This window comes from Aythya ferina (assembly GCF_964211825.1).
Source record: "Aythya ferina genome assembly, chromosome: 25".
NCBI classification, from domain to species: Eukaryota; Metazoa; Chordata; class Aves; order Anseriformes; family Anatidae; genus Aythya; species Aythya ferina.
The window spans coordinates 2597339-2613143 of record NC_140323.1 but is presented as its reverse complement, the minus strand read 5'-3'; the positions used below and the strand labels follow the sequence as shown (position 1 = coordinate 2613143).

Genomic DNA, 15805 nt, shown 5'->3' with positions numbered 1-15805 from the left:
CATGTCCTGTTACCCAACTCGAGCGAACCTGGCTCCGGCTCCACAGGAACCAGCGGTTTGCAGGCGCTTCTCAACCCGACTGCCACGCTATGCTGTACCTATCATTTTCTCCCTATGAAGCTTGCTTATGTATTGTAATTATCTGTTTTCTTTTTGATAAAATAAACAGACCGAGCCTCTGCGCATTATCAAATCCGAGGGATCACCACCATCAGCTTCCTGTTTAGGGCAAACCAGAGCGATTCTCTGCATTAACTCCTGGTGTAGCTGTGCTGCTTTACATCTCCCTCAACAAAGGTGTGCCAGAAGTTAACTGCGTTTAGTCCACAGCTTGAAGGAAATTGCTTTATTTCTCCATTAAAAAAAAATAAATAAATAAAATCAAGGAGGAATGTGGGAAGCAGGAGGGACTTTAAATCCAGACCAGCTCCCTCAGCAGGCTGGCCACACAGCTGAACAAGCAGCCTAAATCAACGCCATTCCCGAAAATGTGCCCCGGAACAACAGCTTCAGTTCTTAGAAGCCCCCATGCCTTCAGCTCGCCCCACTCGAGCCGTGGTACGGTGACATTTTTCAAATTCATTCTTCCGTGTGCAGAACTTTCTCGACACTTCTCCACACCCGCTCTAATTGTCAGATCTCTTTAAATTTCTCAGATGAATGCAGTACTCTAAATGCGGAACTCTTCTCAGAACCGTGCTACTAGAGGTAAAATCATCTTCCTATTCTTTACCAGGAAATTCAAGAGCTGCGTTCGCTGATTTACCCAAAGCAGGTCTCCTAACATCAGACCCACAAGGATTTCCACAAGGATTCAATTATTTTTCTGCAATCCCCCCTCCTCTAAGACTGGTCCAGGCTCCTTTGTTCCTAAAGGTAAAACCTCACATGGAGTCCTACTCAAGTAGTGGTTATTGTTTCATATCTTCCAGTGTTTATTAGGCAATCGGGATCACCCTGTAACAATGAGGCACCTACCATAAACCTGTGATCTATACAAAATAATTTCCTTTGTTCTTCTAGACCCTTAATGAAAATTACATACTGTTGGCTTGAGGTTTTGAAAGACCATTAGAAACCTATCCTTCATTATAATTTCTCATTAATAGCTGAAATAATTTGTGATTCCTTCGGCGTGGTATCAATTTTGCAGAATAACAATTATTGTAATTAGAATACTGAAACATGCTCAATTATAGTTTATAGATCTCAGATCATGACAACACAACCAATTTAACCAAACACGTAGTCTAATGGAAAACAGTAAAACTGATCTGACAACACCATGCAATCGTATTTCATGGTATCACCTTTTGAGTTCCTGTTCAGAACAGTTATCAGCCATTCTTCCACCCTGAAGGGAGATGCAGTTAACATCTCTTGCATGCAAAAGAACTTAAACCCATGAAGAAGTTAATTCCTCTGGAAAGTTTCCCAGTATTCCAGGATTTATTGGAAATTTGAGTCGATAATTTAGAGAACTCCAGTGCCAATTCCTTCAAGATTTCAGTAACGCTAACACAGATAATTTTAAAATATTTTGTTCTACCAGGGCAGACTTCAGGTTACTTGGAAGCCTTAAATGCGCTTCTCCATATTCACATTACTGAAAGCAATGACATTTAGTCTGAATGTTAATGTTTGGCTATTGGAAAAATACAGTGTTTCTAGCCTGTTTTACAGAATTTTGTATTTTGAAACTGATGCATATGGCAAGGAAGGCTTAAGTAATTGTTATCTGTTATTTCTTCACTGCTGCAAAGCAGCTACCCAACCAACTGGAAAGAGGAGTCCATTCTCAAGTCAAACTTGGAGCAGGAATGGTAAGATGTGCACTACTCATTACCTTTTATTCTTGAAGCTATGCTGTGAATTCAAGAGAATGCTTACTTTCATGAATTAATATTAAAAAGCTACCTATTTCAAACAGCACTGATACCATTCTCAAACAATACTTCGTTTCATTTAAGTGCCCCTCTCAATGCAATGCTATCACAAAGTCTTCCAGAATGTAGAGCCAGCACTCGACATGCTGATTTTTGGAATAAGCCACTGTTCCAGCTTACCATTTATAAAGGACAACATAATAAAGGATGTTTTCAGTTCACAGAAGAAAATCCAACTGCAAAACAGCATGTGGAGGACTGCAAACAAGCTGTACGCCATCCAGTTTTCTGCTTCTAGCTTTGCATCTTCAGTTCAGCAGCACAGAGTCAAAGATATTTTTAATTTAGGTAGCACATTAATTACTTGATTAACAACCACCACCGGTAAAGCTTTGTATCTGGCTGGCACAGCTGCCAGCAGGACTGTCTCCTCATGTTCAAGGTCATGAACAAGAAGCCTTCAACTTGTTTTTCTATGTCATGCAACACAGTGTCAGGGCACACGGTTACCGGTGCGTCCTCAAGACAGCCATTTCAAGTCCAAACCAGTTAGCGTGGCATTGCTTTGTGCCACAGTCCTCCAAGTAAGGGCCAAACTAAGCCATCAGTGATGACTGGAACAAAGAGGAAGAAAGCTGCTTTTGAGCACTCAAGTGGAAACTCTGAAATTCCAGCACTGCTGTGCAGAAATTATACCTGCTGTTAGGTCCCTGGACACCCTTTCATCCCAAGAACAGGCAATGAGCACCTAGAACTTGCTATTTTCCACCCAGATGTCTAACAGTATGTCATCCCCCTTGCAGAATAGTTCACTGCCCTACAAACTTTCAGCATGATGTCTTTTCCCAGGCATATCTGGTGCCCAGATAATGCTAGAAGGAAGGTGCCAGAAGATATTCCCCATCCTTCAGAGACCACAAAGTTCTTCTCTTTGTGCTCCAGGGCAGAAATATCAAAGCTATCTTAGGAGCATTGACTTCTTCATAAACTTGTGAAGCTATGACTGGGCATCACCAGTTCCATATAATATTATTCCATACTGCAGTTCAGACAGAAAAGCACAATTATTATTCAGCAGAGTTTAGGCTAAAACAATGCAAACCCAGGGATCAAATTCAGAGTGGTTTTTTTTTTTCTGTCCTGGATCCTGCACAGTTCACAGAGCTGCATACCTGCTGTACAGCAGCCCTGGCAGGTAACCAGACTGAGAACACAGGCAAAAGCTTCACTTGGATGCAGGAAGATTGCCAAATGTCAGCCATCCCTAAACAGCACGTTTGGCTAGAATGTACACAATTTCGTGAAAAGATCGGTATAATTTGTAGGCCACAGTATTATAAGCCACCTGATTATACTGAATATTCGTTGCACCTCCTGCTTCCAGGGGGAAGGCCAGGAACTACGTCAACTTCAAGGCTTTCTCTGGTAGATTTGGAAGGGCTCCCTCTATGCTTCAGGCCGGTGAACGATCAACTGCACTTGCACAAGTCTCCGGAGTCATTATCTAGGGTAGATAAGAGCTGTAGTAGCTAAGCTCTCATGAAAGCCAGGCCTCATATAACTATTAGGTGTTGTTCCGCCTTCAGCAGCTCCGACTATTTTCATCCTACTTCTAAATACGTTCAGTGAAACATATGAACATAAATACAGACAGATCTTCGCGTTTCAGTAAGTGGAGATGAGAGTATGCTGAGAATGCAGTTGTAGTAACTAATTTATTCCTTAGGAGAGCTGTTCATTTATGACTCTCTAACAGATAATGTAGCTCACAGGAAGCTTTATGATAGGGCTCTGACTTTTTTTATATAAACAGATGAGAAACATCGATGAGATTTTTAAAACAAGTCACAAAGGAAAAAAGCCTCCATAAAATTTCTGTTCTGCTCAGAGTTGCTGAAATACTGCTGACAATATGCTCTCCAAAAAGATTATTCTACTCAAAAAGATTACATAAGTTCAGTGTTGACGGTATAATGAAAACCATCTTATCCCCTTAACTATGTCAGCACCGCCTGAAAAGGGGCACTGGTATATTCTACCTAGATCTAAATTCAGGAGCGTTCTCACTTATGTTCATACAAACGCAAACCCTTGCTGTGCTCCCAGAAAACAGAAACATCTTCCTCTCCGAGATTCGCATCATTCGATTCTGCACAAACATTTCTATCACCTCAGACAGTAACGCAGCAAGTTACTTCACTTTATTTTAATTCGGGAGGAAAAGGATGGTTACCAACAGGAGTCCCAGCAACGATTAAAACACAAAACTGAGAGGAGCGTGAGTTTCTGAGCATTATTTTCTTTGAACTCCAAGCATCACTCACAAAACTAAAGTCTGCAGAAACGTTTTGTCAGCTTCACCTCTCACTGGATGAGCTTTAAGGCTCTCAGTTGCCATTTAACATTCTAGTTGTTGCCGTCACGTAAACTACCTCAAGCCAGCTGCACCACCCCGGACTTGCACCACCCTCCACTTAGAGAAAGAGCAATTCACCCAAAATAAGATGATTCACACGTGCCTGTTAATTAGATTTTTACTCTAAGAAGCCCCTCTCCTCACCAGTGCGATTGTTTATCCCTGCAAAAGAACTAACAATTATGACTACACAAACTATGGTGCTAAGATCTTTAACAGTATTTCTCAGTAAATTGGGTCGCCTAACAAAAGGAAATCGGAATTCACACCACAATCGTGAGCACGGTACACCAACAGTCGAGGTGATGATGATGAAGATGAAGGCTTATTACTCTTCCCACTGTGTATTGCATTCTAAAATGGTGGCCATGTCTGCCTAGGCTTCAGCTCGCACAGACACCACTCCAACTCCGGGCTGCGGAGTTGGACGGCGCTCAACTTGAGGAAATAGTTACCTGGATCAAATAAAAACTGAGCCGGACCCCAGCCAGGGCTAGGGCCGGGCCCCGGGGGAAGGGGGCGAGGAGAGGCGAGGAGCGGTGTCCCCAGCCCTCCACCACCACAATGCCAACATGGAGGGCAACACCCAAGCAGCTGCCTCCTCCAGGGCTCTGCACGGGGGCTGCTCGCCCCCAGCAGCGGCTCCGGGACAGCGCCTGGGGCCACGTTGGAACTTTTTTTTTTGGAGGGGGGGAGCTGGGGACAGGCAGGAGAGGAACGGCTCGGCCTGAAGAGCCTGCGGGGAGCCGCGGCGGGGCCGGCTCAGCCTCCCCCCCGGCTCCAGCCACTTTCGTGTCGGGCACCTCCAACACTTGGGAGCCACTCGGGCAGCGGGGGGAGGCCGGGGAGCCCCCCCACTCCAGCCCCGGGGGCGACCAAACTTCTCAGCGGAGGAGGAAGAAGAAGAAGAAGAGGAGGAGGAAGGGGGGGGGAAGGGAGCGGCCCCACCTGCCCGGGGGGCACCTGCGGGCCCCCGGAGGAGGGCAGCGAGCCCCGCACCGCCACCCCGCAGCACCGGGGCAGGGCGGCCGGGTGCCGGTGCGAGCCGTGCGGCCACACAAAGGCCGTTCTCCCCCCGGCGGCGCCATGCGGGCACTCACCGGCGGCGGCCGCACCTTGCAGATGCCGGTCTGCTCGGCGATGGGCCGGATCTTGTGGATGAAGGCGAAGGGGTCGGCGAACTCCTCCCAGCTGGGCTCGAAGACGGGGCACTCGGGCGGGGGCAGGAACTCGGCCATGGCCCGGCCCGGGCCTCGCCGCCGCCACCACCACCACCACCAGCACCAGCACCCACCACCAGCACCGAACAATCCTCCGCCAGCCGCCGCCTCCAAACGGGACGTGCGCGTCCTGCGCCGGGAGGAGGCGGGGGTGCGGGGTAAAGGGGAGGGGTGCTCGGGGTGGGGGGGGGTAACGGGGGAGGTAGGGGGGGGGGGGCAAGAAGGCAGAGAACGAGAGAAAAAGAGTCCGCCCCGGGCTGGGCGGAGGGGGAGGGAGCGAGGGAGGGGGCGGCGGCCGCCCCGCCCCGTCACGCGCCTTTGTGAGGGGGCGCCCGGCCCGGGCTTGGGGCCGGTTGAAGGGTTGGGGGCTCCAAGTGGTTGTGGGGTGGGGGGGGGGGGGCGAAGATTCGAGACCCCCCCCGCCCTTGACGGGGGGGTTAAGGGCCGGCTGCGAGCCTTGAGGGGCGGGGAACGGGGGGCAGCGAGCCCTCAGCAGCGCCTCGCCGGGACCCCACGGGCGCTTTAGGGGGGGGGTTATGTGTGGATGGGGGGCGGGTTGTGGGGCGGGGGGGGGGAGCCCCGGCCCCGCTCACAAAATGTCCGCCCCAACGCCTTTGTGCGCGGCCCCCTTTCACCCCCCGCTCCCAGCCGCTCCCCTCCAGCACCGCTGAGCTCGGGGAGGCCTCGGGACCCCGCGGTGCCCCCCCCCCAACACCTCCCAACCGCCCCCCTCCCCAGCCCCTCCGCTCCCTTTGTGGGGGCCCCGCGGCCGGGCCCCGCCGCGCTGTGTTTACATGCGCGGAGGGATCCGCCCCAGCTGACAGCGGCCGCCGCCGGCCGGCGCTTCTTTTTTTAAAGAGCCTCTCCGCCGCCCGCCATTGGCTGCGCCGCCGCGACGTCACCGCCGGGGGGCGGGGCCTCTCCGGGCCGCGCGGACGCATTGTCTGCGGGCACGGCCCCGCGGACGGACGCGGCGAGGCCTCGCTCCGCCGTCACGGCCCCGCTCCCCTCACGGCATTTCCCCCCCCCCCCTCCCCACCCGCGTCCCTTTGTTCCGCGCCCCCGTTGTCCTCCGCTCAGCCCCCGGTGTGTGTGGGGGGGTTACGGGGGGGGGTGCAGGCCGCGGGGAGCCGCCCCGGAGGGAGCCCGGGGAGCCCTCCCCATCCTCCCCCCCCCGCCGCACGTAGCGCACGTGCCCACGGCTCTGCCACGCCCTCCCTTTGGCCACGCCCCCCGCGCGGTGACCACGCCCCCGTCTCCTCAGGAGGCCCCGCCCCTCTTCAACTCGCCTCAGAGGCGCTCGGGCGCCGTCGTGATCGATCGCGTCTCTGCTCAGCTCGGCCCCGCCGGTCGCTCTCCGGGAGCTTTTCGGGTCCCGGTGGCACGGCCCCGGTGGCGGAGCCCTTCCAGGCCTCCACAATCCGTGTTCTAACTCCCCTCAGCCCGCCCTGCGGCACCGAGCCCAGCACAGCCCCGTGGGGAGCCCTCAGCCCGGGCCCACGCCGCCATTTCCTGCCTTCCCTGCACCCGCTGCCTCAGCCTGCTTTGGGGGCTCCCAAATTGCGATTTTTTTTTGCTCATCCATAGAAACGTGGCTGTTACATGCAAGCACACTCAGGCTGTAACTTCCTTAAAACTTCAGCTATTGACCTAAAGTTTTGCCCCTTTGAATAAAACTTACCCGGTATTATCAAAATCCCATGCAAAAGCACTTTTATTAATACAGCAGTTGAGAAAGTCAAACACACCTGAACTGGAAACAGGACCCGAAAGCACAGAAGCAGCCAGGTGGCGATTCAGGAAGGAATCCAAGGCCCAGGGTAGCTTAATAATTTCAAAGCTGATACCATTCGGCAAACACAGCCTGAACTTTCACCCTACCGATTTCCTATCATTCAGCTGTTCCCCTGCCACAAGAATTTAATTCATGAAATTATTTAGAGGAAGGAGGAAGTTGTAAGCTCTCAGAACTTCTGCTTACCATTCAAATAAATAGGAAACTAAGTACAGAGGAGTCGCTTCTACAGTTCAGAGTTAAGACTTATTCTCCTCACCTAGAGAGAAGAAGAAGGACTGCTTTTGTAAAGGGCAGAAGGAAAGACAAAGGGAGGGATCTCCTGCATTAAGAGCCGAGCTCTTTTCAAAGCCCTGCTCTTGCACGGACAAGCTCACCCCATGACTCACACCTTGATCTGGCTTTAGGTAGCCAGCCAGGCTCGGGTTCTCAGAGCCCAGCAGCCACCCCAGTTGTTGGAAGCACCTCAGGTTTTCATGAGCTCTAGGACGACGTCCCTCCAAGTTCCTTGGTTAAATTTTATCCACAGCTTAGAGAAGTCAGCGAACCCACTTCCTTGTACAAAAGCAGAGCAACAATGAGAAGTCTTTAACCATATACATGAGACGCACCGTAGACGTTTTATACTTTCCTGTTAATACTTTCATTTTACACCAAGGGAACCTCCAGTACAAGTCACCTAAGAGCAGTCTGGGGAGAAAACTAAGCTGCTTCATCGCCTTGGAACAGCTGCTCTGCACCATATCCAAAACTCTAGGGTCTCTGGCACCGAGGAAAAAGCTCTGAGCAACATTACTTTAGTGACTGTGGGTCTGAGTTTCTCAGGAGTCTTAAGGATGCCTAAACAACTATGGTTTCTGAGGTACAGAGAATAGTCTTTGTGGTAATGACTCCCCAAGTACTTGTTCTGTCAGCTGGAAGGAGCATGTTTAAAAGGATTATTTCTGCTGATAAAATCAAGTACAAAGGTCTCCTGTGGGACTCTGATGGAAAAAAAAAATAAAAACCACTCAGGTGCTTTACCTCGGAAGTTACTACTGGGGAAGAAAAAACATTTAGTACAAAGATCTTCAGTTGATCAGAGGAGGGATATGAGTTATCAAGAGATAACCCAAGGATAAAAAGCAGATTTCTTGAAGGGAAGGTGAGGTGGCAGAAGTCTGGATAGGAAGGTAGCAATTCCTTAAGTAGTAAGCCCTGGAGGGGCTAGGGAGAAGCAGGACCTCAGCCCGGAGACACCACCTTTCATCCCAGCAGCCTGGACCCTGCTCAGTTTAATCCTGTAGCACAACAAGAGCAGCTACAGCTCTCCCAGCACCCGCTGAGCACTGGTTGCACTGGCCTAGGACAGTGGGAACACTGGGAATGGAGATGAGCTTTAGGAAAGACTGCACCCTGCGTCTCCAAGCAGACGTACCTGCAACTCTGGGCACTGAAAAAGACCAGAACTGCTCCCAGCAGCTCAGAAACTAGCAAAAGTAATGAAAGAAGGCGAATATTACACAAGTTTCACTCCAGGGCTACCTAGAAGCAAGCTGGAGCAGATCCTGCCCACGAGAGCCCAAGGCAGAGTTTTACGCTCCCAGGTCCAGAGAGGCTCAGTGCCGCACAGGGAGGCTGCAGCCAGGCTTTTTTTCCCTAAGTCATAGATAAGTGAAACTCCATTGAAGTCAAAGCACTCGTTTCATCAGAGAGCTTAGCCTAATTAAAATACTACATGTTCACAGCACAGGGCAGGGAGGGAAATATGCTGAGCCTCTCAGCTCTTTAAGAAAATAGATTCCTGGGAACAAACATATTTAGTAAGCAGAATGTGTAACAGATCAAACCAAACCAGTTTTTCCTGGGCCAACCAGCAGCTTGTACGAACCTGCAGAGTGGTTTGAATTTCATCATCAAGGCTAGAAAAGGGTTTTAAATTTGAGAAAGCCAGCTGCTCCCAGAGATGCTGATGCACGTCACTCCTCAGAGAAGTGTCAAGCTACTGAAATCTCAGGATCCTGATTAGAAATATGGAAGGATAGGAGATTCTGGATGTGAGATTATGGAAGTTTTGTAAGCTCAGTTTGCAGGCTGTAGGCATTGTGCTGACTGCTGCCTCGGCGCTAGGGACCCAAACTCTTTGCCTCCCTCGTGTTTTGTCTTGGCTGAGAAGCCTTCTTTCATGTAGAAGAATTCGGTACTTTTTTAGCAGCTTTTACTGCAAGTATGGAGAAACATCAGCATCAGTACCTAGCTGAGTACTTTCTTGCTTTTCTTCCAGAAGATGTGCTCCATGCCCCTAGCCTATTTTGGGCTGGCTGACAACATGCAGGCCTCATATCTGTACCATGCCTTCTGCACTCTGGAGAAGCCGAACGAGCACCGCAAGCTCTTAACTCTTCAGGCTGCAGGCTGAACATGTCAGCTACAGGAAACCATGCAGAGGGGCCACACTGAAGGGGCGGGCAGGAAATCTGAGCCTCTTTTGTGGGCTAGAATTGAGCTGGCTGGCCAAGGACGGAAGTCCCACAGCTGCACACAGCTCCTGGTGGGGACTATGTCAACAGACAGGTAAAAACAGCTGGTTAGCATGTGGAAGCCAAATACAAACGCTCAAGCATGGGAAGTCGAGCACAGTTGTGCAACTGCCTTCAATGTGACTTTTATTAATAATTCGGAGAGCCCCGTGCCCTGTCATTAGCTTCTATTAAAGGCTGAGTGAGGTCTTAACTCCAAATCCACGGCGGGGCTCCCATGGGCACAAGGATAAGCGAGCCGCAGCCGTAGGAAGCGCTGCAGAGGCAGAGCTGAGGTGCTGCTGTTTCACACGCCTCTCCTCGCTCTCGGGCAGCTGCTGACTCACGCTCAAATTCCAGCTGTACCTGCTTGCTCCTCGCTGTGCTAATAGCACCCGGGCCGCAATCTGCTGCCAGGCAGGACGTGCAGAGGGTGGGATGATTTGGTGAAGTGTGGAGGCTGACAAGGGAGCAGTCATCCACGGAGCGCTTGGGCAGTCAGCGAGGGTGAGGCCCAAGTCATTATCTTCCAGCTGGTGGCTAAACTAGGTCAGAAGAACCTCACCCTAAAAACCCCTTGCGCTGACAAGTTCAGGTCTAGACCTCGGTGCTCAGGGAAATGAATCTACCCGTGGAGTCCCTGCAGTACGATGGGGTAACTGGAGAAATGCACCTTGCCACGATGCACAAAGCTACAAAGCTCAAATCTTTCTTAGAAAGAAGAATTTTTCAGAAGTTAAGGTGCAGCTTCATCACCCCCAGCCCCTTGGCTGCTGTGAAACAGAAAGTGCTATCACAACCGGTCCCTGAAGCGTCTGAATTCAGCTGTGGTTTCTGTGTGGGTTAAGGGGAAGCAGCGCTAAAAAAAAACTGCTCTGAAGAGACCGTACCAACTGCACCTTCTGCCACTCTCACCGAGCCCGCTATCACAACGGGCAGACACGTTGTACCACCGCTGATAAGCCCACTGCCCTCCTCCCCACCGCACGGTGACAATACACAGGCCCCGGCAAGGACGGAAGCTGGTCTTAGAGAAAGTGTTTAATTAACAAAGCTTGTTCCTACTTAAGCTTCCTTTCTCAGCTGCAGCTGAAATCCCCCCCCAGTTTGCCAGATCTGCTCCAGGATTCACTTGTTTTTAGACAAAGGGGAGTATTAAAGCAGTGGTGAGGAGCAAGAACGTAAGGTTTGAGGGATCCTTGTGCCCAGGTAACCTACAGCTGCGCTCAGGATGGGTTGACACGCCTTTCTCAAGTACATAGAGAGAGGCCCAAGACTGCAGAAAGCCCAAACTCCAACCCAGGTTTCAAACAGCAGATACGCACCAAGTCATCTAAGCCCTGGTGCCTCATTTAAATGCATTAAAAATGAGTCTACAGCTGGACAGACAAATCAGAACATATGACCGGGTTTTAAAAGCCTTCGATGATGAAGAGCCCTGGAGAAACTGCTTATAGAGGAGATTTAGACATTGAGAAATGGCACAGCTACACGAATTAAGGAGAAAATGTTTCAGATAATACTGATCGCATACACGATGGCAATGTTAGCCAAGCAAAGGTGGTGAGAAGCCACATGAATCACAACCAGGCGGCCTGCTACAGGATCTGGTGGATGGCATGGGAGGTTTAAAGCCAGCTGGGGAGCCAGAAGGCATTCAAAGGAGAAAGGATGTGATTAAATAACCTGGCAATGGAAAGAATTTAGGAGCTCTACAGGCAATAAACTACTAAAATAAACAGAAATCAGACCCTCAGAATGCAGCAAGTTCTGGGGGCTTTTCACGTGGCTTTTCCCAAAATCAAGTTCCGTGGGAGGCCCGGCTTACTGCGCTGATCTGTGCAACCACACTCATCCCACAAAGAAAGACAAATTTCAAAATACCCAACTGATGAGCATCTTTTGCAAGAAAGTACAAGACTGGACAAGAAAATAAGCTTCCCAGTGACCACGAGTACAACAGTGAGGATTGCTCCTGATCTGCCAGCACCTACAATTAGCAAAAAATGGGTGCATCACCTCCTAGGTGCTTTAGAGAAGTGTTCTGCAATAGGCTTGTATTTAATACATCCGATCAACTATGAACAAGGTCTGAATCAATATGCAGACAAGCTGCCCCACTCAGCCTCATCAGACAAGTCTCACATGCAGACACACGTCGCAGACACTAAATACTTGCAGCACTGCAGATAATGAAGCCAGTGCACACATGCTGCAATACACGGAGCTGGAACTTCACCAATGTTGATAACTCTAATAGCAGCGAACAAGAAACAGACTCAGTGAGAAAACAAGGGGGAAGATAAACACTAAACAGCCAAAAGAATAAGACAAGAAACGGAAGTATTTTGCCTAGGAGGGCCAGAAACTGTTGCCTGGATGAGAGAAGCCATGGAAGAGGAAACCCTCCATTTCTGGGTGCCATATGTGCTCGCTGCAAGGCATTAACACCATTTTCAAAAGCGTTTGTGGACAATGGCAGAAGCTGTTCTGTAACGTGCAGAGACGTGACCGGGACACTTCCACTGATGCGTGCACGTGATCCTGCATTCCACAGAAACACTCCATAAGTCGTGAAGAACAAAGGCAGAAACCATTTTGCAGCAGTCAGCACCAAACCATGGTTGAGCCTGTGGTTCACTGAGCCTATGGCTCGACTGCAGCTGACCCGTGGCACCCCATGCTTCCCCTACACCAGCTCTGGCCCTGGGCTGATCCCATGCTAAGCCATCTTAGCTCATGAAGCTAAAAGAAAGCTTCACCCTTTTCCCTTCCCCAAGATGAGTTTTCTTGCCCATTTAACACAAAACGGTGCCAGAACCAGTGCAAGAGCAGAGACAGGATTGTAGGGGTGATGAAAGAGGGAGTGCTGGGACAGTGGGAGCAGTTCAGATAGCTTAGATTGTCCCAAAACAGCAGACACAGGCATTCAAACCAAACTGAAAGTAGCTCTGCGTGCAACATAGCTTTGACAGCTGGTGCAGAATTGCACCAGGTCACCTCCAGACCTGCTGCAAAACAATGCCAGACGACGTTACATTAGCATCTCTTTGAAACAATGCATACCCGCAGCCTTCAGCCAAGGCAGGCTCCACACACTGGGTTTTGAAATAACCGAAAAGCCACAGATCTCTGCTCTCAGTCCAGCCAACTGAAAAGCAGCTTTTGCAAGTGGTGATGTAAGACTATGAAATGCATTTGACAGTTGTAGCCATCGAGCTCTGACAAAAAGTAATGTGGAGATGCTTAAGGTCTTCGAAGTCTTCTTGAATACTGCTTGGAATTCATCCCTAGCATGAAGCATTACGACCCACTTGCACAGCACCCGCCTGTGAAAAAGGAATTTGAACACACACACACAATAGCCAGGAACCTTTAAAGGCCATTACCTTAAAGAAATTCACAGGTGACAGAACCAGAACACTGAGCACAGGCTGAGAAAGTTTGAGCCATCCTGGAGAGAAGGATTCTTTTTGTCCCTACTCAAGTCTCTGGAAGTAAAATGCACAGTTCTGGAGTGAAAGGGCTTGGACCTTCAACAAGCACACGGTGAGGAAGTTCATGCAATTCTATCATCAGCATTAGAAGAGACAGGAAAAGCCCTCTGTTGGTTTCATCTTCTTCCCTAACTACCTGATAAGGTAAAAGAATCCTAGCAGACCTAGCACACATCCAGGTCTAATATTTGGAAGAAGGAACCTTACCCAACCATACGGCATTTGCCCACAAGTATCTCCTCCACTCATCTCTGTTCATGAACTGCCTGACTAGCAAAGCTCACAGATGGATGCTCAAGGAGCAATATGCACATAGAGACCAGCAATAGCATCTCATCATTTCAGTGCTAAAATATTTACAGAAAAAACACACTCACGAACAGGCACGCAGCGCAGTGTAATAGCAGTTAAACATCCATCACTTCCAAGAGCTGAAGTGGGAGAAATGCCGAAACAGTATTAATGCAACACATTTGGGACAGACTTTCTGGTGCTCTGATTGTATCCATATGCACAAAAACTCAAGCCTGTAAAGTTATCTTGAAGTTCTTATTTTAACTTCTCCATGAGCATCTGATCTCCAGTCCTGTTCTTACAAAGTGAATATTTAAATATTCCCACCTGAAATCAGAACTCCTCCTACTTTCTGAAATGTAGAAAGACACTCAAACCCTTTTCTTCCCTCAGCCTCAACAACGGCTCCATTTTACAGACAACATAACATGCAACTGGCATACAGTGGACCAAAACTGAGAACATAGCACACCTCCTGGTATCACGTAGGAAGCCTGGGGCAGACCTAAAAATAGAGCTGAGCTCACGTAGTGGGTTAGGTGCTTACCTTTGCTTTAAGATGCACTTTCTTTGAGTAATTCCTTTATGGCTTTAAAGTTTTCCTACATATTTCTACTGCTTTAAATATTAGAAAATTAGGAAATATTATAAAAGAACATTTTCCCAAGTATTTCTAGAGTGTTTTCTAGATCATCACCTAGTGTTTACAGATGTTTTCTAGAGAGCATTTGAAAAGAGGAATTCAGCTTTTTATGCCCAAGTACTCCAAGCTCTTGACAGATCAAGGAAAGTAAAACAATGCTGCAGAGGAACTGTGAAGGTACCACAGCTGACTCAACACACAAAGCCAGTGGGTATGGACTTGGCATCAGGAAGGTGAAGAGCCTGGGGTTTAACAGACTCAGCTCACTGCAAAGCTCCACAAAAGGCTCTGCTCTTCGTATGACTCTCACCCTTCCACCCTTTTAGTCTCCTGGTAGTTCCCAGGCCCTTGTCAGCCAGCACCTCCATTACCTCCAGAGCACTCTAATTTCTTCCACCTCATCACGCTCGTTCCTTCTCTTCGTTAAGAGTTGAAACTACGAGCCTCTAAACCCCTTGCCCAACTTTTAGAAGAAATCTGTAGATCAAAGTCTTCACACAGCCTGGAAGTTGCTCCTTCTATTTCAGACTGATACAGAGAAGGGATCAATCATCATCGCTTTGCCAATACACAGAAAACACAGAAAATTCCTACAGCACTCCTACGTCCTGCAATAGGATGAAAAATTGTTCAGCTCTTTACTGCCAAATTCACTTATAAGCCCAGTCTATAAGTCTATTCACTTATAAGCCCAGTTTGAACTTCTGAGTTCAAACATAAACCATCTTCTCTTTTGAGTGAGTATAAACACGATGTAAGAATCTGTGAGATCAGGAGTCACCTAATCCAGTTCCTTAGTCCTGACAGGAGCCTCAATTACACTTCCTCTGTACTTTCCCAGCCTCTGGTAATGCACACTGCCTACATAAGACGTGGCATCTGTTTAATCACCTGATTTTTCTTCCCAAACTTTTAAGACTTGCAAAAGAAATATGAACTCAACAGCACAAAGACACCGCCTGAAAAGTAACTTGGATCTTATGTTGTTGCAGTACTTCTGTGAAAAGCTGCCCTGGTACATGAAAATAGCTCTGTATTATAATCAACAGCTGAAGTTTTGTCTCTGTGAAGCATCTCTTACAGGAAAACTTGACCTTGTACAAAGGCAGACAGTTTGATTTGGCAGAAAAAGGCTTTTAAGAAGTTAGAAGAGAATGGCACAGGGCAGCACATCAGCAGCACTGCGTATCAGACGTGGAGACCTGTCTGCTGCTACACACAAGCAGATTCGGCTGAGAACTGCAGAGCTGAGCACAGAATGAAATCTTCCTTGCTTGTCCTGCAGGATTTGGTAAGCAGCATGTCAGCAGAAGGCCTAACAAGGCTGAAGGCTGCAGGCTTGGGATAATATAATCAAAAACTTCATCTACGTTTACAGCAGTGCATTAGCAAAATAATGAATTGACTTTGCTGTTCCAGCTTTTTTGTAAGTTTCCATGACTAAACTGCCAGTGAGATATTAATGTATGACTCTGTATGACTACTACAGAGCAAGAAAGACACAAAGCAAAGCCAGAAAATCCTTGATACCACTACCACCGCTTTTTTCAGACAGT

The 15805-nt window shown here is 48.9% G+C and overlaps 1 protein-coding gene across 1 annotated transcript in view; it reads right to left on the bottom strand.

Annotated features, from left to right (window-relative positions):
- The window catches only part of KDM5B (lysine demethylase 5B), a 48650-nt gene extending 42925 nt beyond the window's left edge, over window positions 1-5725 (bottom strand). Inside the window, exon 1 of the mRNA XM_084498204.1 lies at window positions 5403-5725. Coding sequence (XP_084354330.1) covers window positions 5403-5540 — 138 coding nt within the window. The 5' untranslated portion in view covers window positions 5541-5725. The remainder of the gene's footprint in view (window positions 1-5402) is intronic.
- Between the last annotated feature and the right edge of the window lie 10080 nt (window positions 5726-15805).